Genomic DNA, 27,839 nt, shown 5'->3' on the forward strand with positions numbered 1-27,839 from the left:
CGTCTGATGAAGTAAACCTTAAGCTACAGATATCAAAGCCTTACTTGATACACAAAGGAAGCCATCTTTGGACCCGGAGTTTGGAAGATTGGGAGGCCAAAATGCCACTGGCCATTTAGAGCCATACAATTTAATGACATCAAGACATAGTAATCTCTGGTTCAGTACTGACTGACCTTTGAGTTGGCACAGAGTTTGATGGAGATCTTCAGGTAAGGTCAAGTGGACAGCTGCCTCCCACGCCTCTTGCATCTTGTTAAGGGCATCTTGTGTTTGCTGCAGGTCCTGCTGCTGGCTGTGTCTCCAGGCTTGGGTTCGTGCCTCACTCTCCACCACAGCTGTTACTTCTCCACTCAGAGCAGCCACCTCTACGTTCCCCACCTGCAGGACCACCACTGAGTTAACGGCATGTTACATGACCTACCTACACTACCACCAACAGTGACCACCTAGCTAGATGTCCCACCTACACTGCCACTACCACTACCACTAATGGTTACCACCTTGCTAGATGTCCCACCTACACTGCCACTACCACCAACAGTTACCACCTAGCTAGATGTCCCACCGACACTGTTGCTACCACAGAAAGTTACCACCTAGCTAGATGTCCCACCTACACTGCCGCTACCATCAACAGTTACCACCAAGCTAGATGTCCCACCTACATTGCCGCTACCATCAACAGTTACCACCTAGCTAGATGTCCCACCTACACTTCTGCTACCACCAACAGTTACCACCTAGCTAGATGTCCCACCTACACTGCCACTACCACCAACAGTTACCACCTAGCTAGATGTCCCACCTACACTGCCGCTACCACTAATGGTTACCACCTTGCTAGATGTCCCACCTACACTGCCACTACCACCAACAGTTACCACCTAGCTAGATGTCCCAGCTACACTGCCACTACCACCAACAGTTACCACCTAGCTAGATGTCCCACCTACACTGCCACTACCATCAACAGTTACCACCTAGCTAGATGTCCCACCTACACTGCTGCTACCACTAATGGTTGCCACCTTGCTAGATGTCCCACCTACACTGCCACTACCACCAACAGTTACCACCTAGCTAGATGTCCCACCTACACTGCCACTACCACCAACAGTTAACAACCTGCCAGATGTCCCATCTACACCATTAGTTACCAGCCCGCCAAACATCCCACCTACACCGAATTACCAGCCTGTAAGATGTCCCACGTACACCACCGCCCGCTACGTGTCTGCTATATGTTCCACCTACACCACTATCATTTACCAGCATGTTTGACATCCCACCTATACCATCATCTAAACCTAACCAGCTAGTTGGATGTCCCATCTACACCACTACCAGTCATCAGCCTGCTACGTGTCCCACGTACACTACCACCAATCAACCATCTTCTGGAAGTCCCATCAACACATTACCAGCCTGCTTGATGTCCCACCTATGCCACCATCAGTAACAAGACTTAAGAGATGCCCCACCTAAACAGTCACCATCTACACCACTGCCACCACCAACATGTCCCACCTACACCCCTAGACATTTTTCTGTCACATGGCAAAAAAAATCTTGTGGTAAAATTACTACTTTCGAACATCCATGTTTTCACAAGGGATATGAAGGCCAGAATCATTCAAAAGACATCAGAAACCATCATGAAATCAATTTCAACCAAACCAAACCTAACTAAATCAAATTCATTGTATGTCCAAAATGGTAGTAATACAACCTAACCTAATCAAACCTTACTTAACCTAACCTAACTAAATCAAATTCGTTGTATGTACAAAACAGGAGTAATACAACCCAACCTAATCAAACCTAACCTAGCCTAACTAAATCAAATTCGTTGTATGTCTAAAACAGTAGTAATACAACCTACCCTAATCAAACATAACCTAACTAAATCAAATTCGTTGTAAGTCCAAAACAGTAGTAATACAAGCTAACCTAATCAAACCTAACCTAAATCAAATTCGTTGTATGTCCAAAACAGTAGTAATACCATTCCAGTAATAATACCATTTTGCAAATGCACTTGTTTGCCAGGGAGGTCAGAATCGTTCCACAGAAACCATAAGCAATAGAGCCAATTCATTGGTAGTTTTCTCTTTTCTTCGAAATCAGGCTAATTATAAAAAGCAGACCCCATTAATGAAGTGGGCCACTTTGCAGCCCAAACATGAAAGCCTGCCATACACAAGGAACATTGCCAAAAAATTAGAATTTATTTCATGTCTTTTTCCCATTTCTATTATTATTTTTGTTTCAGTTTTCCTCATCCTTTGTTCCCTTCCCTCTAGCCTTAACCCACCAAAACCAGGGTGAGAAAAGCCTATCATATTTTTTTCACTTCTTGTATTAACTTCAGTACTTATTAATGATTCACTATCTTCTACAAATCCTTCAAATCTGCCCAATCCTGGGGTTACAAATAATCCCGCCATATTCAGAAAAATAACAAAAACTCGCCCCATTTAAATTCACCCCAAGCCAGCCCGCCAGTTTGTGCGTGCTGGTGGTATCATCTCCCTGAGGCATATCAGCGCATGGCATGACAGACGTGTGGAGGTGTGCATGAAGGTCATGCAGGCTTACCATAGTGCAGCCATGCTTCACCAGGGCATGGAGGGTGTGTTCGTGTGTGTGTAGTGCCCCGGTGAACCTCTGACCAGCTTGGTTGGCTTGGATAACTGCCACATCCTCTTTTGTGATGGCCATATCTTCGCCTCTGGAGGATGACAGGACATTTAATAGAGACATTCCTTTCTGTAGCACAAAATAAAAGTATATTATTCTATTTCATGGAAGTGATCTAGTCAATGATAATAGGATCTAAATACAACTGACTGATCCCCATTATTATACCATCCCCCACAATCTTCAGTCATCTGCATGGGAGAAAATATATAAAAAACTAACCCCATCATTATACCATCCCCCCACAGTCCTCAGTCGTCTGTATGAGGAATGGGATGTATTTAGGGAATCAGTGATGGATTGCGCAAAAGATGCTTGTGGCATGAGAAGAGTGGGAGGTGGGTTGATTAGAAAGGGTAGTGAGTGGTGGGATGAAGAAGTAAGAGTATTAGTGAAAGAGAAGAGAGAGGCATTTGGACGATTTTTGCAGGGAAAAAATGCAATTGAGTGGGGGAAGTATAAAAGAAAGAGACAGGAGGTCAAGAGAAAGGTGCAAGAGGTGAAAAAAAGGGCAAATGAGAGTTGGGGTGAGAGAGTATCATTAAATTTTAGGGAGAATAAAAAGATGTTCTGGAAGGAGGTAAATAAAGTGCGTAAGACAAGGGAGCAAATGGGAACTTCAGTGAAGGGCGCAAATGGGGAGGTGATAACAAGTAGTGGTGATGTGAGGAGATGGAGTGAGTATTTTGAAGGTTTGTTGAATGTGTTTGATGATAGAGTGGCAGATATAGGGTGTTTTGGTCGAGGTGGTGTGCAAAGTGAGAGGGTTAGGGAAAATGATTTGGTAAACAGAGAAGAGGTAGTAAAAGCTTTGCGGAAGATGAAAGCCGGCAAGGCAGCAGGTTTGGATGGTATTGCAGTGGAATTTATTAAAAAAGGGGGTGACTGTATTGTTGACTGGTTGGTAAGGTTATTTAATGTATGTATGACTCATGGGGAGGTGCCTGAGGATTGGCGGAATGCGTGCATAGTGCCATTGTACAAAGGCAAAGGGGATAAGAGTGAGTGCTCAAATTACAGAGGTATAAGTTTGTTGAGTATTCCTGGTAAATTATATGGGAGGATATTGATTGAGATGGTGAAGGCATGTACAGAGCATCAGATTGGGGAAGAGCAGTGTGGTTTCAGAAGTGGTAGAGGATGTGTGGATCAGGTGTTTGCTTTGAAGAATGTATGTGAGAAACACTTAGAAAAGCAAATGGATTTGTATGTAGCATTTATGGATCTGGAGAAGGCATATGATAGAGTTGATAGAGATGCTCTGTGGAAGGTATTAAGAATATATGGTGTGGGAGGTAAGTTGTTAGAAGCAGTGAAAAGTTTTTATCGAGGATGTAAGGCATGTGTACGTGTAGGAAGAGAGGAAAGTGATTGGTTCTCAGTGAATGTAGGTTTGCGGCAGGGGTGTGTGATGTCTCCATGGTTGTTTAATTTGTTTATGGATGGGGTTGTTAGGGAGGTGAATGCAAGAGTTTTGGAAAGAGGGGCAAGTATGAAGTCTGTTGGGGATGAGAGAGCTTGGGAAGTGAGTCAGTTGTTGTTCGCTGATGATACAGCGCTGGTGGCTGATTCATGTGAGAAACTGCAGAAGCTGGTGACTGAATTTGGTAAAGTGTGTGAAAGAAGAAAGTTAAGAGTAAATGTGAATAAGAGCAAGGGTATTAGGTACAGTAGGGTTGAGGGTCAAGTCAATTGGGAGGTGAGTTTGAATGGAGAAAAACTGGAGGAAGTGAAGTGTTTTAGATATCTGGGAGTGGATCTGGCAGCGGATGGAACCATGGAAGCGGAAGTGGATCATAGGGTGGGGGAGGGGACGAAAATTCTGGGAGCCTTGAAGAATGTGTGGAAGTCGAGAACATTATCTCGGAAAGCAAAAATGGGTATGTTTGAAGGAATAGTGGTTCCAACAATGTTGTATGGTTGCGAGGCATGGGCTATGGATAGAGTTGTGCGCAGGAGGATGGATGTGCTGGAAATGAGATGTTTGAGGACAATGTGTGGTGTGAGGTGGTTTGATCGAGTAAGTAACGGAAGGGTAAGAGAGATGTGTGGAAATAAAAAGAGCGTGGTTGAGAGAGCAGAAGAGGGTGTTTTGAAATGGTTCGGGCACATGGAGAGAATGAGTGAGGAAAGATTGACCAAGAGAATATATGTGTCGGAGGTGGAGGGAACGAGGAGAAGAGGGAGACCAAATTGGAGGTGGAAAGATGGAGTGAAAAAGATTTTGTGTGATCGGGGCCTGAACATGCAGGAGGGTGAAAGGAGGGCAAGGAATAGAGTGAATTGGAGCGATGTGGTATACCAGGGTTGACGTGCTGTCAGTGGATTGAATCAAGGCATGTGAAGCGTCTGGGGTAAACCATGGAAAGCTGTGTAGGTATGTATATTTGCGTGTGTGGACGTATGTATATACATGTGTATGGGGGTGGGTTGGGCCATTTCTTTCGTCTGTTTCCTTGCGCTACCTCGCAAACGCGGGAGACAGCGGCAAAAAAAAAAAAATATATATATATATATATATATATATATATATATATATATATATATATATATATATATATAAAACTGTATCTCATTTCCAGCACATCCATCCTCCTGCGCACAACTCTATCCATAGCCCACGCCTCGCAACCATACAACATTGTTGGAACCACTATTCCTTCAAACATACCCATTTTTGCTTTCCGAGATAATGTTCTCGACTTCCACACATTTTTCAAGGCTCCCAAAATTTTCGCCCCCTCCCCCACCCTATGATCCACTTCCGCTTCCATGGTTCCATCCGCTGACAGATCCACTCCCAGATATCTAAAACACTTCACTTCCTCCAGTTTTTCTCCATTCAAACTCACCTCCCAATTGACTTGACACTCAACCCTACTGTACCTAATAACCTTGCTCTTATTCACATTTACTCTTAACTTTCTTCTTCCACACACTTTACCAAACTCAGTCACCAGCTTCTGCAGTTTCTCACATGAATCAGCCACCAGCGCTGTATCATCAGCGAACAACAACTGACTCACTTCCCAAGCTCTCTCATCCCCAACAGACTTCATACTTGCCCCTCTTTCCAGGACTCTTGCATTTACCTCCCTAACAACCCCATCCATAAACAAATTAAACAACCATGGAGACATCACACACCCCTGCCGCAAACCTACATTCACTGAGAACCAATCACTTTCCTCTCTTCCTACACGTACACATGCCTTACATCCTCGATAAAAACTTTTCACTGCTTCTAACAACTTGCCTCCCACACCATATATTCTTAATACCTTCCACAGAGCATCTCTATCAACTCTATCATATGCCTTCTCCAGATCCATAAATGCTACATACAAATCCATTGAGATGTTTGAGGACAATGTGTGGTGTGAGGTGGTTTGATCGAGTAAGTAACGTAAGGGTAAGAGAGATGTGTGGAAATAAAAAGAGCGTGGTTGAGAGAGCAGAAGAGGGTGTTTTGAAATGGTTTGGGCACATGGAGAGAATGAGTGAGGAAAGATTGACCAAGAGGATATATGTGTCGGAGGTGGAGGGAACGAGGAGAAGAGGGAGACCAAATTGGAGGTGGAAAGATGGAGTGAAAAAGATTTTGTGTGATCGGGGCCTGAACATGCAGGAGGGTGAAAGGAGGGCAAGGAATAGAGTGAATTGGAGCGATGTGGTATACAGGGTTTGACGTGCTGTCAGTGGATTGAATCAAGGCATGTGAAGCGTCTGGGGTAAACCATGGAAAGCTGTGTAGGTATGTATATTTGCGTGTGTGGACGTGTGTATGTACATGTGTATGGGGGGGGGGTTGGGCCATTTCTTTCGTCTGTTTCCTTGCGCTACCTCGCAAACGCGGGAGACAGCGACAAAGTATAAAAAAAAAAAAAAAAAAAAACAAAAAAAAACTGTATACTGAAAATGGTCCAATTTATGGTATAAGTTGTTTACAAGTGACTTGTGATTTACATCTTGATTATAATACAAATTATTATACAATGGCTGCTGTCCAGCCAATATCAACCAATTGTGAGTTTGGGTTTGGTCAACAGGTCAAACACAGGTCAAAAGCTATTCAGGTCATCCTGTTGACCTCATGGCCTATTGGTAGATTGATCATTAATTCATTTTTTTTGAGCCTCTACAGATTTGTCAAACATTTACGAAAAATTGACCAGTGAAGGAGAAGATATATTAACATAGACAAATATTAAGCATCACAAGTAAAGTTCTGCCAACACAGATGTTAAACCAAATAACAGACAAAATTAATATTCTTATCACCAACAATAATACTAATTCACTTTCTTAATAAACTCTGTAAATATATCACCTATAAACTGATAACACTTGTCAACTTTCATTTACGTCCAATAGATAAATACCATATATGAATGAATTTGAGAAATGTGTAAATTGATGATTAATACAGGATATATGGCGATATATATTATCATTTCTCCTCATTTCTATGTAATACGTCAATAACCTACGATAAATGTTGCAGAACCATTTAAGAAAATATATATTAATCAATGATATATGTATTTAATCAACGATATATATTTGTATCCTTGTGAATCATATTGTTTCTCTGTGATAAGGAAAATAATTCAGACAAATACATACATAGAAATATCTCAGTGGAACATATGATTCATGCATCACTACCATTATTGAGAAAACAAGATATATTTGGAAGGCTGAGTGACACCAACAGACAGATTTTGTTCAGTGTCTGGAGAACTGTTGAACAAACAATAACCTGAAGAACAAGAACATGGAAGTTAAACTGTAAGCTGGGTTTACTAGACAAAAAAAGGAGTACATCATTTCCCTGCTCCTGAATGGAGCGCAGCCCCGAATCTGTGGAGACCTCATGAAGTAGGTCATGGGTTGTATAATGATAATAAATAAATTATGCATTTCGTATTTAATTAAGATAAATGGTAATGAAGCTCACATGACGTAATATATCCGGACATCTGTTCACGTTAGAGATACATCATTACAACGATTAAAAATGCTTATGATTAAATGATGCATCTTAGTGCAGTCATCTGAAAATAACCTGATATATTGGGTTCAATGTTATATTCTGTAATTCCTAATCGTTCAAAAAATAAAATCTGTTTTTCAAAAGGTATTCAAAGACGAGATGCTTCATGGTCGAAATGATATTACATCATTATACAACTTGTAAAGTGAATCTGAACAGACGTATACTAACTCATCTACGTTGTTGCGAAGCCTTTCTTTGATTTTTGTCGCTTTGGGTCCCAAAATGAGGCCATTATCTTGATGGCTCTCCCGTGTCTGGCCTCCAGCGGCCATGATGGACGCCGTTGCCATGGTAACAATGAACTGAGTGTCTGACTATTATCAACAAATCTTCTAATATTCAAGTCCTTCTTCCATAATTTATTCATCTATTCATTCATCTTTCTTAACTAATGATACACCGTTCCACCCATTGTATGTGAGATTTTGGCTAATTTTCCTTTAATTTATATGACAAGATGTCTGCCCCGGGTCTACTGAGACGTGTTATGGCGCCACCACATGTGCCAACTGTCGACCGTCGTATATAATTTTCATCTCTGGTAGATATTATGGCGTGTGGTTGGAAGGCTTGGGATCCTGTGGGGTAGTTCCTTATATCTGTGCAAGATGTCGTTCTTATATGATGGTGGGAGTGGACTATTAAGTGTCTTTTGGTGAAACATACTATGGCGAGGTCGCCTGCTTCCTCGAGCGTGTTATATTTCATGATATAATTTTCCTCGGCTTCAAGATGTTTAACTTGATTACTTTTTGGCGAATGAAGTTTATTGGTAGTTACTTAAGGATGTAGTGTACTCCAGGGTAGAGAGATGGTAAAATGTGAATGTGAAGATTTGCCGACAAAATTCAGAGAGACTTTTAACAGTATTAAGTCGAATCCATTTTCACATCTTCATTTACGCCATTGGTTTGTAATTCTTATATTTCATAATTGTTTTTTAACCTGAGTGCAACACTTGGGTGGAATGGACTGGCGTTTGACCCAACTGGAGGTCGAAGGTCATCCCATATTTAATTGTAGGTCAAACAAGTCTTGTTCTTGTGGTTCACTATGCTTGTATGTCTGGTGCTGGTGCCTCATGCTTGTGGTTCACTATGCTTGTATGTCTGGTGCTGGTGTATTCTGATACGTGTCCAGACTCACCATAATTCCCTCCCTGGAGCGTATTGCATTTGTATAATATTCGTTGAATTATCCTATGTCCATCCTTTACTAAACTGTATAATCATTGAATTATCCCATGTCCATCCTTTACTAAACTGTATAATATTCATTGAATTATCCTATGTCCATCCTTTACTAAACTCATTATGATGAATTATTTTCAGTTCGTTAGATTCATTGTTTCATACCTCATACAGCCCATATCGTAGGACATTCAGCTAAAAGTGTATTTCAGGGATATGTGTTTAGTACTGTATGTTGACGGAGAGATGTTACAAGAGCCCACCTGCTGAAGGCTACGCTGAGAGTAAAATCATCTCTGTTGAGGCTGTATTATTAGAAGTCTTGTCAAAAAAACTGTTTTTCTAAAGGAATAAGTTTCCTCGTTGCTGGAAGTCGTGCAGCCCTTGGTGGCAGGAACCCTGAGGGAAAGGAGTCACCAGTGAAAATTGATCTTTGGGTAATAGTAAATAGATAAGACCAAAGTCATCACTTTTACAGTGTCTGTTCCACGGATAATTTTTGGTGGATGATGGTATATGTAATCTAATGAACGTTACTTAACCTAACGTTACTTAGGGAATGAGTGTTTCTTGCTAGGGGCTTCTTGAAAATAGGCTTACGGATTGCACATAAATTTGATAATTTCCGTGGGGTGCAGGCTTTAGAAATACCCAAGATTATATCAAACTATTTTTTTTATGTTGTTTAGAATATTTTAACATATTTAGGTAAACTTTTTCTGAACTCGGGTTTAGAGTATAAAGGAGAATTTAAAAGTGAAAACAAAGCTGAAAAACTTGACTTAACCTGGTGATTGGTTCTCAGTGAATGTTGGTTTGCGGCAGGGGTGTGTGATGTCTCCATGGTTGTTTAGTTTGTTTATGGATGAGGTTGTTAGGGAGGTGAATGCAAGAGTTTTGGAAAGAGGGGCAAGTATGCAGTCTTTTGTGGATGAGAGAGCTTGGGAAGTGAGTCAATTGTTGTTCGCTGATGATACAGTGCTAGTGGCTGATTCATGTGAGAAACTGGAGAAGCTGGTGACTGAGTTTGGTAAATTGTGTGAAAGAAGAAAGCTGAGAGTAAATGTGAATAAGTGCAAGGTTATTAGGTACAGTAGGTTTGAGGGTTAAGTCAATTGGGAGGTAAGTTTGAATGGAGAAAAACTGGAGAAAGTGAAGTGTTTTAGATATCTGGGAGTGGAACTGGCAGCGAATGGAACCATGGAAGCGGAAGTGAATCATAGGGTAGGGGAGGGGGCGAAAGTTCTGGGAGCGTTAAAAAATGTGTGGAAGTCGAGAACATTATCTCGGAAAGCAAAAATGGGTATGTTTGAAGGAATAGTGGTTCCAACAATGTTATATGGTTGCGAGGCTTGGGCTGTAGATAGAGTTGTGTGGAGGAGGGTGGATGTGCTGGAAGTGAGATGTTTGAGGACAATATGTGGTGTGAGGTGGTTTGATCTAAGTAATAATAGGTTAAGAGAGATGTGTGGTAATAAAAAGAGTGTGGTTGAGAGAGCAGAAGAGGGTGTTTTGAAGTGGTTTGGTCACATGGAGAGAATGAGTGAGGAAAGATTGACCAAGAGGATATATGTGTCAGAGGTGGAGGGAATGAGAAGTGGGAGACCCAGTTGGAGGTGGAAAGATGGAGTGAAAAAGATTTTGAGTGATCGGGGACTGAACATGCAGGAGGGTGAAAGGCGTGCAAGGAATAGAGTGAATTGGAACGATGTGGTATACCAGGATCGACGTGCTGTCAATGGATTGAACGAGGGCATGTGAAGTGTCTGTGGTAAACCATGGAAAGTTGTGTGGGGCCAGGATGTGGAAAGGGAGCTGTGGTTTCGGTGCATTATTACATGACAGCTAGAGACTGAGTGTGAACGATTGGGGCCTTTGTTGTCTTTTCCTAGCGCTACCTCACGCACATGGGGGGAGGGGGCTATTTCATTTGTGGCGGGGTGGTGATGGGAATGAATAAAGGCAGACAGTATGAGTTATGTACATGTGTATGTATGTATATGTGTTTGTATATATATATATATATATATATATATATATTTTTTATACTTTGTCGCTGTCTCCCGCGTTTGCGAGGTAGCGCAAGGAAACAGACGAAAGAAATGGCCCAACCCCCCCCCATACACATGTATATACATACGTCCACACACGCAAATATACATACCTACACAACTTTCCATGGTTTACCCCAGACGCTTCACATGCCTTGATTCAATCCACTGACAGCACGTCAACCCCGGTATACGACATCGCTCCAATTCACTCTATTCCTTGCCCTCCTTTCACCCTCCTGCATGTTCAGGCCCCGATCACACAAAATCTTTTTCACTCCATCTTTCCACCTCCAATTTGGTCTCCCTCTTCTCCTTGCTCCCTCCACCTCCGACACATATATCCTCTTGGTCAATCTTTCCTCACTCATCCTCTCCATGTGCCCAAACCATTTCAAAACACCCTCTTCTGCTCTCTCAACCACGCTCTTTTTATTTCCACACATCTCTCTTACCCTTACGTTACTCACTCGATCAAACCACCTCACACCACACATTGTCCTCAAACATCTCATTTCCAGCACATCCATCCTCCTGCGCACAACTCTATCCATAGCCCACGCCTCGCAACCATACAACATTGTTGGAACCACTATTCCTTCAAACATACCCATTTTTGCTTTCCGAGATAATGTTCTCGACTTCCACACATTCTTCAAGCAAAATAAATGATAAATAAATATATTCCTATTAGTCCACGGGGAAAATGAAACACGAGAAGTTCCCAAGGCACTTTCGTGTAATAATCACATCATGAGGGGAGACACAAGAGAGAAATATGTCAGTTGATATATATATATATAAAGTGCGTAAGACAAGGGAGCAAATGGGAACTTCAGTGAAGGGCGCAAATGGGGAGGTGATAACAAGTAGTGGTGATGTAAGAAGGAGATGGAGTGAGTATTTTGAAGGTTTGTTGACTGTGTTTGATGATAGAGTGGCAGATATAGGGTGTTTTGGTCGAGGCGGTGTGCAAAGTGAGAGGGTTAGGGAAAATGATTTGGTAAACAGAGAAGAGGTAGTAAAAGCTTTACGGAAGATGAAAGCTGGCAAGGCAGCAGGTTTGGATGGTATTGCAGTGGAATTTATTAAAAAAGGGGGTGACTGTATTGTTGACTGGTTGGTAAGGTTATTTAATGTATGTATGACTCATGGTGAGGTGCCTGAGGATTGGCGGAATGCGTGCATAGTGCCATTGTACAAAGGCAAAGGGGATAAGAGTGAGTGCTCAAATTACAGAGGTATAAGTTTGTTGAGTATTCCTGTTAAATTATATGGGAGGGTATTGATTGAGAGGGTGAAGGCATGTACAGAGCATCAGATTGGGGAAGAGCAGTGTGGTTTCAGAAGTGGTAGAGGATGTGTGGATCAGGTGTTTGCTTTGAAGAATGTATGTGAGAAATACTTAGAAAAGCAAATGGATTTGTATGTAGCATTTATGGATCTGGAGTATGATAGAGTTGATAGAGATGCTCTGTGGAAGGTATTAAGAATATATGGTGTGGGAGGCAAGTTGTTAGAAGCAGTGAAAAGTTTTTATCGAGGATGTAAGGCATGTGTACGTGTAGGAAGAGAGGAAAGTGATTGGTTCTCAGTGAATGTAGGTTTGCGGCAGGGGTGTGTGATGTCTCCATGGTTGTTTGATTTGTTTATGGATGGGGTTGTTAGGGAGATGAATGCAAGAGTCTTGGAAAGAGGGGCAAGTATGAAGTCTGTTGGGGATGAGAGAGCTTGGGGAGTGAGTCAGTTGTTGTTCGCTGATGATACAGCGCTGGTGGCTGATTCATGTGAGAAACTGCAGAAGCTGGTGACTGAGTTTGGTAAAGTGTGTGAAAGAAGAAAGTTAAGAGTAAATGTGAATAAGAGCAAGGTTATTAGGTACAGTAGGGTTGAGGGTCAAGTCAATTGGGAGGTAAGTTTGAATGGAGAAAAACTGGAGGAAGTAAAGTGTTTTAGATATCTGGGAGTGGATCTGGCAGCGGATGGAACCATGGAAGCGGAAGTGGATCATAGGGTGGGGGAGGGGGCGAAAGTTCTGGGAGCCTTGAAGAATGTGTGGAAGTCGAGAACATTATCTCGGAAAGCAAAAATGGGTATGTTTGAAGGAATAGTGGTTCCAACAATGTTGTATGGTTGCGAGGCGTGGGCTATGGATAGAGTTGTGCGCAGGAGGATGGATGTGCTGGAAATGAGATGTTTGAGGACAATGTGTGGTGTGAGGTGGTTTGATCGAGTAAGTAACGTAAGGGTAAGAGAGATGTGTGGAAATAAAAAGAGCGTGGTTGAGAGAGCAGAAGAGGGTGTTTTGAAATGGTTTGGGCACATGGAGAGATTGAGTGAGGAAAGATTGACCAAGAGGATATATGTGTCGGAGGTGGAGGGAACGAGAAGAAGGAGACCAAATTGGATGTGGAAAGATGGAGTGAAAAAGATTTTGTGTGATCGGGGCCTGAACATGCAGGAGGGTGAAAGGAGGGCAAGGAATAGAGTGAATTGGAGCGATGTGGTATACCGGGGTTGACGTGCTGTCAGTGGATTGAATCAAGGCATGTGAAGCGTCTGGGGTTAACCATGGAAAGCTGTGTAGGTATGTATATTTGCGTGTGTGGACGTATGTATATACATGTGTATCGGGGTGGGTTGGGCCATTTCTTTCGTCTGTTTCCTTGCGCTACCTCGCAAACGTGGGAGACAGCGACAAAGCAAAAAAATATATATATATATATATATATATATATATATATATATATATATATATATATATATATATATATCAACTGACATATGAGATGTTTGAGGACAATGTGTGGTGTGAGGTGGTTTGGTCGAGTAAGTAACGTAAGGGTAAGAGAGATGTGTGGAAATAAAAAGAGCGTGGTTGAGAGAGCAGAAGAGGGTGTTTTGAAATGGTTTGGGCACATGGAGAGAATGAGTGAGGAAAGATTGTCCAAGAGGATATATGTGTCGGAGGTGGAGGGAACGAGGAGAAGTGGGAGACCAAATTGGAGGTGGAAAGATGGAGTGAAAAAGATTTTGTGTGATCGAGGCCTGAACATGCAGGAGGGTGAAAGGAGGGCAAGGAATAGAGTGAATTGGATCGATGTGGTATACCGGGGTTGATGTGCTGTTAGTGGATTGAATCAGGGCATGTGAAGCGTCTGGGGTAAACCATGGAAAGCTGTGTAGGTATGTATATTTGCGTGTGTGGACATATGTATATACATGTGTATGGGGGTGGGTTGAGCCATTTCTTTCGTCTGTTTCCTTGCGCTACCTGGCAAACGCGGGAGACAGCGGCAAAAATATATATATATATATATATATATATATATATATATATATATATATATATATATATATATATATATATATATGATGATACAGTGCTGGTGGCTGATTCATGTGAGAAACTGCAGAAGCTGGTGACTGAGTTTGGTAAAGTGTGTGAAAGAAGAAAGTTAAGAGTAAATGTGAATAAGAGCAAGGTTATTAGGTACAGTAGGGTTGAGGGTCAAGTCAATTGGGAGGTAAGTTTGAATGGAGAAAAACTGGAGGCAGTAAAGTGTTTTAGGTATCTGGGAGTGGATCTGGCAGCGAATGGAACCATGGAAGCGGAAGTGGATCATAGGGTGGGGGAGGGGGCAAAAATCCTGGGAGCCTTGAAGAATGTGTGGAAGTCGAGAACATTATCTCGGAAAGCAAAAATGGGTATGTTTGAAGGAATAGTGGTTCCAACAATGTTGTATGGTTGCGAGGCGTGGCCTATGGATAGAGTTGTGCGCAGTAGGATGGATGTGCTGGAAATGAGATGTTTGAGAACAATGTGTGGTGTGAGGTGGTTTGATCGAGTAAGTAACGTAAGGGTAAGAGAGATGTGTGGAAATAAAAAGAGCGTGGTTGAGAGAGCAGAAGAGGGTGTTTTGAAATGGTTTGGGCACATGGAGAGAATGAGTGAGGAAAGATTGACCAAGAGGATATATGTGTCGGAGGTGGAGGGAACGAGGAGAAGTGGGAGACCAAATTGGAGGTGGAAAGATGGAGTGAAAAAGATTTTGTGTGATCGGGGCCTGAACGTGCAGGAGGGTGAAAGGAGGGCAAGGAATAGAGTGAATTAGATCGATGTGGTATACCGGGGTTGACGTGCTGTCAGTGGATTGAATCAGGGCATGTGAAGCGTCTGGGGTAAAGCATGGAAAGCTGTGTAGGTATGTATATTTGCTTGTGTTGACGTATGTATATACATGTGTATGGGGGTGGTTTGGGCCATTTCTTTCGTCTGTTTCCTTGCGCTACCTCGCAAATGCGGGAGACAGCGTTTGAGGGACGCTCATCATGGGCGAACGGACAGCATCAAGAATGAATTGTACAGCAAGGTCTGACCCTCTACGATGTCACTGACGGCCGCACTGATGCCAAGGGATCCCCTAGGATGAGGAAATGTCCCAGATTGAACATTTTGAAAAGACATAAGCCGAATTAATCGATATAAACTGCAATATCTGACTGGTTATAAATTACAGTTGCCAACGGAACTACCTTGGCCCACCAGTGATGCTACTATGTTTGTGAATCAAGAACCATTGCAACACAAACCTCGCCAGGTGGTAGAGTGTCCCGCAGTGTATCGAGACAGACTTCCCCAGAACTTTTTTTTAAAGGGGAAGTAAATGTTTATAGTTGTGTTACTGGAGTGATAGTTTTCATACATGGTGCTTTGACAAGAAAATAGTGAAATTGGAAAAAGTGTAGCTTAGACATTGAAGCTTATTGATACAGTGGTTAAATTGATGAGAACTACTATTGACGTTTGTGTAAATAAATTAAACATTTCCTTTTTCCATAGCCAGAGGTTGAACCATTATGTGACATTCATTTTTTCATTTCATTTCAAGCTAGAAGTTTCAGTTTTCTAAATTGTTTCTTACATTTTTCACTTGTATATATATGTATGTGTGTGTGTGTGTGTGCATGTGTGTGTGTATGTGTGTGTATGTATGTGTATATATATATGTATATTATCCCTGGGGATAGGGGTGAAAGAATACTTCCCACGCATTCCTCGCGTGTCGTAGAAAGCGACTAGAGGGGACGGGAGCGGGGGGCCAGAAATCCTCCCCTCCTTGTATTTTTTTTTAACTTTCTAAAATGGGAAACAGAAGAAGGAGTCACGCGGGGAGTGCTCATCCTCCTTGAAGGCTCAGATTGGGGTGCCTAAATGTGTGTGGATGTAACCAAGATGTGAAAAAAGGACAGATAGGTAGTATGTTTGAGGAAAGGAACCTGGATGTTTTGGCTCTGAGTGAAACGAAGCTCAAGGGTAAAGGGGAAGAGTGGTTTGGGAATGTCTTGGGAGTAAAGTCAGGGGTTAGTGAGAGGACAAGAGCAAGGGAAGGAGTAGCAGTACTCCTGAAACAGGAGTTGTGGAAGTATGTGATAGAATGTAAGAAAGTAAATTCTCGATTGATATGGGTAAAACTGAAAGTTGATGGAGAGAGATGGGTGATTATTGGTGCATATGCACCTGGGCATGAGAAGAAAGATCATGAGAGGCAAGTGTTTTGGGAGCAGCTGAATGAGTGTGTTAGTGGTTTTGATGCACGAGACCGGGTTATAGTGTTGGGTGATTTGAATGCAAAGGTGAGTAATGTGGCAGTTGAGGGAATAATTAGTATACATGGGGTGTTCAGTGTTGTAAATGGAAATGGTGAAGAGCTTGTAGATTTATGTGCTGAAAAAGGACTGATGATTGGGAATACCTGGTTTAAAAAGCGAGATATACATAAGTATACTTATGTAAGTAGGAGAGATGGCCAGAGAGCGTTATTGGATTACGTGTTAATTGACAGGCGCGCGAAAGAGAGACTTTTGGATGTTAATGTGCTGAGAGGTGCAACTGGAGGGATGTCTGATCATTATCTTGTGGAGGGTAAGGTGAAGATTTGTATGGGTTTCCAGAAAAGAAGAGTGAATGTTGGGGTGAAGAGGGTGGTGAGAGTAAGTGAGCTTGGGAAGGAGACTTGTGTGAGGAAGTACCAGGAGAGACTGGGTACAGAATGGAAAAAGGTGAGAACAATGGAAGTAAGGGGAGTGGGGGAGGAATGGGATGTATTTAGGGAATCAGTGATGGATTGCGCAAAAGATGCTTGTGGCATGAGAAGAGTGGGAGGTGGGTTGATTAGAAAGGGTAGTGAGTGGTGGGATGAAGAAGTAAGAGTATTAGTGAAAGAGAAGAGAGAGGCATTTGGACGATTTTTGCAGGGAAAAAATGCAATTGAGTGGGAGATGTATAAAAGAAAGAGACAGAAGGTCAAGAGAAAGGTGCAAGAGGTGAAAAAGAGGGCAAATGAGAGTTGGGGTGAGAGAGTATCATTAAATTTTAGGGAGAATAAAAAGATGTTCTGGAAGGAGGTAAATGAAGTGCGTAAGACAAGGGAGCAAATGGGATCTTCAGTGAAGGGCGCAAATGGGGAGGTGATAACAAGTAGTGGTGATGTGAGAAGGAGATGGAGTGAGTATTTTGAAGGTTTGTTGAATGTGTTTGATGATAGAGTGGCAGATATAGGGTGTTTTGGTTGAGGTGGTGTGCAAAGTGCGAGGGTTAGGGAAAATGATTTGGTAAACAGAGAAGAGGTAGTAAAAGCTTTGCAGAAGATGAAAGCCGGCAAGGCAGCAGGTTTGGATGGTATTGCAGTGGAATTTATTAAAAAAGGGGGTGACTGTATTGTTGATTGGTTGGTAAGGTTATTTAATGTATGTATGACTCATGGTGAGGTGCCTGAGGATTGGCGGAATGCGTGCATAGTGCCATTGTACAAAGGCAAAGGGGATAAGAGTGAGTGCTCAAATTACAGAGGTATAAGTTTGTTGAGTATTCCTGTTAAATTATATGGGAGGGTATTGATTGAGAGGGTGAAGGCATGTACAGAGCATCAGATTGGGGAAGAGCAGTGTGGTTTCAGAAGTGGTAGAGGATGTGTGGATCAGGTGTTTGCTTTGAAGAATGTATGTGAGAAATACTTAGAAAAGCAAATGGATTTGTATGTAGCATTTATGGATCTGGAGTATGATAGACTTGATAGAGATGCTCTGTGGAAGGTATTAAGAATATATGGTGTGGGAGGCAAGTTGTTAGAAGCAGTGAAAAGTTTTTATCGAGGATGTAAGGCATGTGTACGTGTAGGAAGAGAGGAAAGTGATTGGTTCTCAGTGAATGTAGGTTTGCTTCAGGGGTGTGTGATGTCTCCATAGTTGTTTAATTTGTTTATGGATGGGGTTGTTAGGGAGGTGAATGCAAGAGTTTTGGAAAGAGGGGCAAGTATGAAGTCTGTTGTGGATGAGAGAGCTTGGGAAGTGAGTCAGTTGGTGTTCGCTGATGATACAGCGCTGGTGGCTGATTCATGTGAGAAACTGCAGAAGCTGGTGACTGAGTTTGGTAAAGTGTGTGAAAGAAGAAAGTTAAGAGTAAATGTGAATAAGAGCAAGGTTATTAGGTACAGTAGGGTTGAGGGTCAAGTCAGTTGGGAGGTGAGTTTGAATGGAGAAAAACTGGAGGAGGTGAAGTGTTTTAGATATCTGGGAGTGGATCTGGCAGCGGATGGAAACATGGAAGCTGAAGTGGATCATAGGGTGGGGGAGGTGGCGAAAATTCTGGGAGCCTTGAAGAATGTGTGGAAGTCGAGAACATTATCTCGGAAAGCAAAAATGGGTATGTTTGAAGGAATAGTGGTTCCAACAATGTTGTATGGTTGTGAGGCGTGGACTATGGATAGAGTTGCGCGCAGGAGGATGGATGTGCTGGAAATGAGATGTTTGAGGACAGTGTGTGGTGTGAGGTGGTTTGATCGAGTAAGTAACGTAAGGGTAAGAGAGATGTGTGGAAATAAAAAGAGCGTGGTTGAGAGAGCAGAAGAGGGTGTATTGAAATGGTTTGGTCACATGGAGAGAATGAGTGAGGAAAGATTGACCAAGAGGATATATGTGTTGGAGGTGGAGGGAACGAGGAGAAGAGGGAGACCAAATTGGAGGTGGAAAGATGGAGTGAAAAAGATTTTGTGTGATCGGGGCCTGAACATGCAGGAGGGTGAAAGGAGGGCAAGGAATAGAGTGAATTGGAGCGATGTGGTATACTGGGGTTGACGTGCTGTCAGTGGATTGAATCAAGGCATGTGAAGCGTCTAGGGTAAACCATGGAAAGCTGTGTAGGTATGTATATTTGCGTGTGTGGACGTATGTATATACATGTGTATGGGGGTGGGTTGGGCCATTTCTTTCGTCTGTTTCCTTGCGCTACCTCGCAAATGCGGGAGACAGCGACAAAGCAAAAAAAAATATATATATATATATATATATATATATATATATATATATATATATATATATATATATATATATATATATATATATTTTTTTTTTTTTTTTTTTTTTTTTTTTTTCCAAAAGAAGGAACAGAGAAGGGGGCCAGGTGAGGATATTCCCTCAGTGGCCCAGTTCTCTGTTCTTAACGCTACCTCGCTAACGCGGGAAATGGCGAATAGTTTGAAAAAAAAAATATATATATATATATATATATATATATATATATGCACACACACATATACATGTCTGTGTGTGTAGAATGAATATGAGAAGTTGGACACAGGTAATCACTACATTACAAGTTTGCAAAATGTAAGATGTGCATTCATGTTTCATTGTTTCATTTTCATGCTTCATGGTACATTTATTTGTTAGCTAGACCGCAGTGTAATGGTACCAGTTTGTATTTTATGTACTCATTAATTTAAATGGATCTGATGAAAAGTGAAATGAGATTATTTTATTCATGTGTGCTGATTTTTTTCAGATTCTTAAATCCTTCATTAGTGAGCAGCCACCAGATGTCTTGTTCCCAAGGGGGAACAGAATCCCCTGTTTGTAAAATCCCAAAGGAAACTTTGGTAGAGTAGTAGGGGCTCTAAAGACGATGCTGAATACAGGATTTGGTGAGTACCTCAGGGCTGAACAACTAGAAATTAGTTTTTGTTAGGAATATAGAGTAGAGATGGCACATTATGTACTTGTTTTAGCTTTTGTTTTATATGTGTATGATGATGAAGATTTTACATCTATTATTTAGTGTGAAGTGTGAATGCAACTTGATAATTTATGTGAATTCACATTGTGTTGGCTCTCAGGAGTACTTCACCCTTATTCGTTTTGGAGGGTTCACTGCATGATATCATCCTTTTTTGATTAGTTCTGTTGGCTGAGGATGGGCACCTTGAAGGAGTATTATCTTGTCTAGTTGTCCACCAGCACTACTTCAGGGTATGATCTCAGGTATTTCATTAAATATCTCTCCAATTTCATTTAGTTTATACAGGTTGAGTATCCCTTATCCAAAATGGATTTTGAATTTTTTCATATTTCAGAATATTTGCATGTGGATCTGGAGAAGGCATATGATAGAGTTGATAGAGATGCTCTGTGGAAGGTATTAAGAATATATGGTGTAGGAGGCAAGTTGTTAGAAGCAGTGAAAATTTTTTATCAAGGATGTAAGGCATGTGTACGAGTGGGAAGAGAGGAAAGTGATTGGTTCTCAGTGAATGTAGGTTCGCGGCAGGGGTGTGTGATGTCTCCATGGTTGTTTAATTTGTTTATGGATGTGGTTGGTAGGGGGTGAATGCAAGAGTTTTGGAAAGAGGGGCAAGTATGCAGTCTGTTGTGGATGAGAGAGCTTGGGAAGTGAGTCAGTTGTTGTTCGCTGATGATACAGCACTGGTGGCTGATTCATGTGAGAAACTGCAAAAGCTGGTGACTTAGTTTGGTAAAGTGTGTGAAAGAAGAAAGCTGAGAGTAGATGTGAATAAGTGCAAGGTTGTTAGGTACAGTAGGGTTGAGGAACAAGTCAATTGGGAGGTAAGTTTGAATGGAGAAAAAGTGGAGGAAGTGAAGTGTTTTAGATACCTGGGAGTGGATTTGGCAGCAGATGGAAGTGGAAGTGAATCATAGGGTGAGGGAGGGGACAAAAGTTCTGGGAGCATTGAAAAATGTGTGGAAGTCAAGAACGTTATCTCGGAAAGCAAAAATGGGTATGTTCGAAGGAATAGTGGTTCCAACAATGTTATATGGTTGCGAGGCATGGGCTATAGATAGAGTTGTGCAGATGAGGGTGGATGTGCTGGAAATGAGATATTTGAGGACAATATGTGGTGTGAGGTGGTTTGATTGAGTAAGTAATGAAAGGGTAAGAACGATGTATGGTAATAAAAAGTGTGTGGTTGAGAGAGCAGAAGAGGGTGTTTTGAAATGGTTTGGTCACATGGAGAAAATGAGTGAGGAAAGATTGACCAAGAGGATATATGTGTTAGAGGTGGAGGGAACGAGAAGTGGGAGACCAAATTGGAGGTGGAAAGATGGAGTGAAAAAGATTTTGAGTGATCGGGGCTTGAACATGCAGGAGGGTGAAAGGTGTGCAAGGAATAGAGTGAATTGAAATGATGTGGTATACCGGGGTCGAAGTGCTGTCAATGTGTTGAACCAGGGCATGTGAAGCGTCTGGGGTAAACCATGGAAAGTTTTGTGGGGCCTGGATGTGGAAAGGGAACTGTGGTTTTGGTGCATTATACATGACAGCTAGAGACTGAGTGTGAACGATTGTGCCCTTTGTTTTCTTTTCCTAGCACTACCTCGCGCACATACTGGGGGAGGGGGTTGTCATTTCATGTGTGGCCGGGTGGCGACGGGAATGAATACGGGCTGACTATGAATTATGTACATATGTATAAATGTATATGTCTGTGTGTGTATATGTATGTATACATTGAGATTTATAGGTATGTATGTGTGTGTGTGTGGACATGTATGTATATACATGTGTATGTGGGTTGGTTGGGCCATTCTTTCATCTGTTTCCTTGCGCTACCTCACTAACGCGGGAGACAGCGACAAAGTATAATAAGTAAATAAGAACATTTCAACGTATACATACGTATACACACACAGAGACATATACATATAAACACATGTACATATTCATACTTGCTGCCTTTATCCGTTTCTGTTGCCACCCCACCACACATTAAATAGCCCCCCCCCCCCCCTCCAGCGAGGTAGCACCAGGAAAAGACAAAAAAAAAAGGCCACATTCGTTCACAATCAGTCTCTAGCTGTCTTGTCATTAATATGATGAAAAGATAATGTGTTTAGGGTAGCAGAGCATCACAGTAGCATCAGCAGAATCCCTGTATCAGCTGTTATTCAGTAACAGCAACAAACAACTGCAGGTTTTCAGTTTCCATCTACAAGGCTGCTTTGATTGAAAGGTTACAGCTCACTGTGTTTTATTTTTTAGGATTTATTTGAGATATAAAAACAAATAAGCATTTAATGTACGATAGTTACAGATAGCTGTAAATGTAGTGCAAACAAACTGGAAAAATTTAAACTGTAATGTTCCTGGTCATGTTAGCTCAAACATGGCTTTTTAGGTGGAGATGAAATTCAGATTTCACATTAGAATAATGTTTTACACTTACCAAAGAGAAAAACTTGATCTCTGTATACAAAAGAAGATAAATGCAGCAACAAATACTAGAATGAGAGACTTTAGAGGGAGGATACATCACTGTTGACATCATCATGAGAAGGAGCGTCAGAAGCAGTTGAGGGATCAGGAAGTGGGTCCTCTAGGGATGAGGAGGCATTCTGCTGGATGGCTTTTTTGAATGTTTCATCCAGAATCATCTGCTTTATTACCACTGGTTTTAGTTGTAGAAGTCTCTCGTTGATTTTATAAACTGACATGATTTCTTGTTCTATTATGAATGCATGCTTCTCTAGTTTTTCATTAAGTCCGTCACACATTTTCACCATGTCGTTTATAGGCAATTTTTCTACAGTATTAACAGTCATCTTCATTGGCTCTATTATCATGATCACCTTGATTCAAAACCATTTCAACTATTTTTGACATTTTCAACAATATTGTTGTACCACAGAGCAGAGAATAAGCAAAAAACATGGTGAGTAATGCTTGTAGGTCTGGCAATGGTTTGTAACGAACTGGCACCAACAGAGCATTAGAACCCAGCATGGGCAAGGGAGATCAGGTGTGGGATTTTTCACTTGGAAGGTCATATCACCATTCAAAAAGGTTTGGATTTTAGAGCAATTCAGGTTCCATACTTTGGGATTAGGGATGCTCATCCTGTAGTAGTAGTAGAACTCTTTTAAAGTATTATATTTATGACTTTTTTTTTGTATTGAGTGTTGTAGTTTTCATCTGGTGGCTTTTAGTATTGTATGATTTTCTGTCTTTCAAATTTATGTTTCCACCTCACAATTTGAAGGTTTTTCTGTCATTTTTCTAAGCAAGTTTGGAACATATGACCAAATTACTTCCTGTCTGATTTTTTTTCAGTGTTCTTTTCAAAAACTGTACTTAGTTGTCCATATGATCTCTTACACTAGTTTCTGTGAAGACTGCTGACAGCTGTTTCTTGTAAATTGTTGTACTGTTCTATTGGTAGCTGTTGGGCGGCTGTTACAGTGGGACATGTTTAACAACATATCTTAAATATATCTTGTTCGTTTACACCTGGTGATAATTTTGTAGCATTTGTCCAGTATATATTTGTTTCCAAGAGATTTTCAACCACAGAGACATAAAGGGCTAAGTTTACAGTGGGTTTTACCTTATGTTTTACCTTTAACACCCCTGGAAATATGGAATCAGTGTTCTCTTTTTTTAATGTGACTATATAAAAATCACTGAATTTTCTGTCTGCAGATAGTGAGGGAGCATCCACAGTATTAACTACAAAGAAACTCGGAATGAGTAACTCTTTAGGAGTGGTGACCATGGATAGCAAAGTGGCAAACAAAGATGATAGCATCTTGAAAGTGAAGAAAAACAAAAGGAAATCAAAGCATAATGCTGTTAAGAATTTGGATGTAGAAAAGGTTGAAGATATCAAAGATATCAGGGAACAAGAACCTTATATGGAAAAGAAGGTGCATAATGAAAAGAAAGAGAAAAAGGGAGAAGTGAATCAACCGCTGACAAATTGTGGTGAGGTTGAAGATGTGGCTGAGAGCGTAGACAGTGGATGCATTGTGGACAGCACCTTAGACACAGCAGATATGACTGATTGGCCGCAAGTACGTAACTATGAATACTTTATTTTGTAATATTATGAATTGATATAATATGTAGTCATATTGAAATATTGCAGTAGCCAGTCCTTGTTCTTTAAGAAATGTTTTGAGTATATTGCTGGAAGAGTGGAAGAAATTGGTAAGATCGCCAGAATGTTTGAGCATGTGAAGATGAATAACTTGAGAGCTAGGTTTGTGAATATTCAGAACCTGATTTTTCTTGTGTATTCTATTTAGACTTATATAGTGGTGATTCTTTATCTTGTATTTAGTTGTAACTCTGCTTGTAGATTACCATTTGGTTTTATTTATAGCCACACAACTTACTAGAGTTATCAGAATATTATTTTGGGAATGTTCTCTCCTATCTGTTCAAAGGGGCAGGAACAAAAACAACTGACCACAACCACTTATTCTTATTGGGTTAGCCAGTCTTATCCTAAACTATCTGACTATGGTTTTTTACAACCCAAAGTTAAATGTTCTACGAAGATTCTGTGGTACCTATTTTACTATCATTTATGTTGTGCTTGGCTGCTAAAAAGTAAGATTTATACTTGTATATTTATAGTGGTTCCAACAATGTTGTATGGTTGCGAGGCGTGGGCTATGGATAGAGTTGTGCGCAGGAGGATGGATGTGCTGGAAATGAGATGTTTGAGGACAATGTGTGGTGTGAGGTGGTTTGATCGAGTAAGTAACATAAGGGTAAGAGAGATGTGTGGAAATAAAAAGAGCGTGGTTGAGAGAGCAGAAGAGGGTGTTTTGAAATGGTTTGGGCACATGGAGAGAATGAGTGAGGAAAGATTGACCAAGAGGATATATGTGTTGGAGGTGGAGGGAACGAGGAGAAGTGGGAGACCAAATTGGAGGTGGAAAGATGGAGTGAAAAAGATTTTGTGTGATCGGGGCCTGAACATGCAGGAGGGTGAAAGGAGGGCAAGGAATAGAGTGAATTAGATCGATGTGGTATACCGGGGTTGACGTGCTGTCAGTGGATTGAATCAGGACATGTGAAGCGTATGGGGTAAACCATGGAAAGCTGTGTAGGTATGTATATTTGCGTGTGTGGACGTATGTATATACATGTGTATGGGGGTGGGTTGGGCCATTTCTTTCATCTGTTTCCTTGCGCTACCTCACAAACGCAGGAGACCGACAAAAAAAAAAAAAGATATTTATACTTACTAGATTAATGTGGGTAAAACTGAAAGTTGATGGAGAGAGATGGGTGATCATTGGTGCATATGCACCTGGGCATGAGAAGAAAGATTATGAGAGGCAAGTGTTTTGGGAGCTGAATGAGTGTGTTAATGGTTTTGATGCACAAGACTGGGTTATAGTGATGGGTGATTTGAATGCAAAGGTGAGTAATGTGGCAGTTGAGGGAATGATTGGTATGAATGGGGTGTTCAGTGTTGTAAATGGAAATGGTGAAGAGCTTGTAGATTTATGTGCTGAAAAAGGACTGGTGATTGGGAATACCTGGTTTAAAAAGCGAGATATACATGAGTATACGTATATAAGTGGGAGAGATGGCCAGAGAGCGTTATTGGGTTACATGTTAATTGACAGGCGAGCGAAAGAGAGACTTTTGGATGTTAATGTGCTGAGAGGTGCAACTGGAGGGATGTCTGATCATTATCTTGTGGAGGCGAAGGTGAATATTTGTATGGGTTTTCAGAAAAGAAGAGAGAATGTTAGGGTGAAGAGGGTGGTGAGAGTAAGTAAACTTGGGAAGGAGACTTGTGTGAGGAAGTACCAGGAGAGACTGAGTACAGAATGGAAAAAGGTGAGAACAAAGGAGGTAAGGGGAGTGGGGGAGGAATGGGATGTATTTAGGGAAGCAGTGGTGGATTGCGCAAAAGATGCTTGTGGCATGAGAAGAGTGGGAGGTGGGTTGATTAGAAAGGGTAGTGAGTGGTGCGATGAAGAAACAAGATTATTAGTGAAAGAGAAGAGAGAGGCATTTGGATGATTTTTGCAGGGAAAAAATGCAAATGAGTGGGAGATGTATAAAAGAAAGAGACAGGAGGTCAAGAGAAAGGTGCAAGAGGTGAAAAAGAGGGCAGATGAGAGTTGGGGTGAGAGAGTATCATTAAATTTTAGGGAGAATAAAAAGATGTTCTGGAAGGGGGTAGATAAGTGCGTAAGACAAGGGAGCAAATGGGAACTTCAGTGAATGGGGCTAATGGGGAGGTGATAACAAGTAGTGGTGATGTAAGAAGGAGATGGAGTGAGTATTTTGAAGGTTTGTTGAATGTGTTTGATGATAGAGTGGCAGATATAGGGTGTTTTGGTCGAGGTGGTGTGCAAAGTGAGAGGGTTAGGGAAAATGATTTGGTAAACAGAGAAGAGGTAGTAAAAGCTTTACGGAAGATGAAAGCTGGCAAGGCAGCAGGTTTGGATGGTATTGCAGTGGAATCTATTAAAAAAAGGGGGTGACTGTATTGTTGACTGGTTGGTAAGGTTATTTAATGTATGTATGATTCATGGTGAGGTGCCTGAGGATTGGCGGAATGCGTGCATAGTGCCATTGTATAAAGGCAAAGGGGATAAGAGTAAGTGCTCAAATTACAGAGGTATAAGTTTGTTGAGTATTCCTGGGAAATTATATTGGAGGGTATTGATTGAGAGGGTGAAAGCATGTACAGAGCATCAGATTGGGGAAGAGCAGTGTGGTTTCAGAAGTGGTAGAGGATGTGTGGATCAGGTGTTTGCTTTGAAGAATGTATGTGACAAATACTTAGAAAAGCAAATGGATTTGTATGTAGCATTTATGGATCTGGAGAAGGCATATGATAGAGTTGATAGAGATGCTCTATGGAAGGTATAAAGAATATATGGTGTGGGAGGCAAGTTGTTAGAAGCAGTGAAAAGTTTTTATCGAGGATGTAAGGCATGTGTTCGTGTAGGAAGAGAGGAAAGTGATTGGTTCTCAGTGAATGTAGGTTTGCGGCAGGGGTGTGTGATGTCTCCGTGGTTGTTTAATTTGTTTATGGATGGGGTTGTTAGGGAGGTGAATGCAAGAGTTTTGGAAAGAGGGGCAAGTATGCAGTCTGTTGTGGATGAGAGAGCTTGGGAAGTGAGTCAGTTGTTGTTCGCTGATGATACAGCGCTGGTGGCTGATTCATGTGAGAATCTGTAGAAGCTGGTGTCTGAGTTTGGTAAAGTGTGTGAAAGAAGAAAGTTAAGGGTAAATGTGAATAAGAACAAGGTTATTAGGTACAGTAGGGTTGAGGGTCAAGTCAATTGGGAGGTAAGTTTGAATGGAGAAAAACTGGAGGAAGTAAAGTGTTTTAGATATCTGGGAGTGGATCTGGCAGCGGATGGAACCATGGAAGCAAAAGTGAACCCATAGGGTGGGGGAGGTGGCGAAAATCCTGGGAGCCTTGAAGAATGTGTGGAAGTCGAGAACATTATCTCGGAAAGCAAAAATGGGTATGTTTGAAGGAATAGTGGTTCCAACAATGTTGTATGGTTGCGAGGCGTGGGCAATGGATAGAGTTGTGCACAGGAGGATGGATGTGCTGGAAATGAGATGTTTAAGGACAATTTGTGGTGTGAGGTGGTTTGATCAAGTAAGTAATGTAAGGCTAAGAGAGATGTGTGGAAATAAGAAGAGCGTGGTTGAGAAAGCAGAAGAGGGTGTTTTGAAATGATTTGGGCACATGGAGAGAATGAGTGAGGAAAGAT

General features: G+C 41.4%; 2 protein-coding genes across 6 annotated transcripts in view; one reads left to right on the forward strand and one right to left on the reverse strand.

The window, feature by feature from the left end:
* The window catches only part of LOC139745719 (dynein regulatory complex protein 1-like), a 94,328-nt gene extending 86,288 nt beyond the window's left edge, over positions 1 to 8,040 (reverse strand). For all 3 annotated transcript variants that reach the window (XM_071656178.1, XM_071656177.1, XM_071656176.1), the window contains exons 1-3: positions 7,931 to 8,040; positions 2,602 to 2,734; positions 177 to 381 (exon numbers count right to left, since the gene is read on the reverse strand). In XM_071656178.1, the coding sequence (XP_071512279.1) occupies positions 177 to 381; positions 2,602 to 2,734; positions 7,931 to 8,034 (442 nt within the window). In that variant the 5' untranslated portion in view covers positions 8,035 to 8,040. The remainder of the gene's footprint in view (positions 1 to 176; positions 382 to 2,601; positions 2,735 to 7,930) is intronic.
* A 164-nt stretch (positions 8,041 to 8,204) lies between these two features.
* LOC139745682 (uncharacterized) overlaps positions 8,205 to 27,839 on the forward strand; it is a 77,177-nt gene continuing 57,542 nt past the window's right edge. The window contains exons 1-4 of one of the 3 annotated variants that reach the window (XM_071656090.1): positions 8,237 to 8,303; positions 19,846 to 19,984; positions 20,239 to 20,321; positions 23,776 to 24,146. In XM_071656090.1, the coding sequence (XP_071512191.1) occupies positions 20,312 to 20,321; positions 23,776 to 24,146 (381 nt within the window). In that variant the 5' untranslated portion in view covers positions 8,237 to 8,303; positions 19,846 to 19,984; positions 20,239 to 20,311. Of the gene's footprint in view, positions 8,304 to 19,845; positions 19,985 to 20,238; positions 20,322 to 23,775; positions 24,147 to 27,839 lie in introns of those variants that run through there. The other 2 variants (XM_071656089.1, XM_071656093.1) reach the window with 2 other exon arrangements.

Source organism: Panulirus ornatus, chromosome 62 (genome assembly GCF_036320965.1).
Source record: "Panulirus ornatus isolate Po-2019 chromosome 62, ASM3632096v1, whole genome shotgun sequence".
In the NCBI taxonomy this organism is placed as follows: Eukaryota; Metazoa; Arthropoda; class Malacostraca; order Decapoda; family Palinuridae; genus Panulirus; species Panulirus ornatus.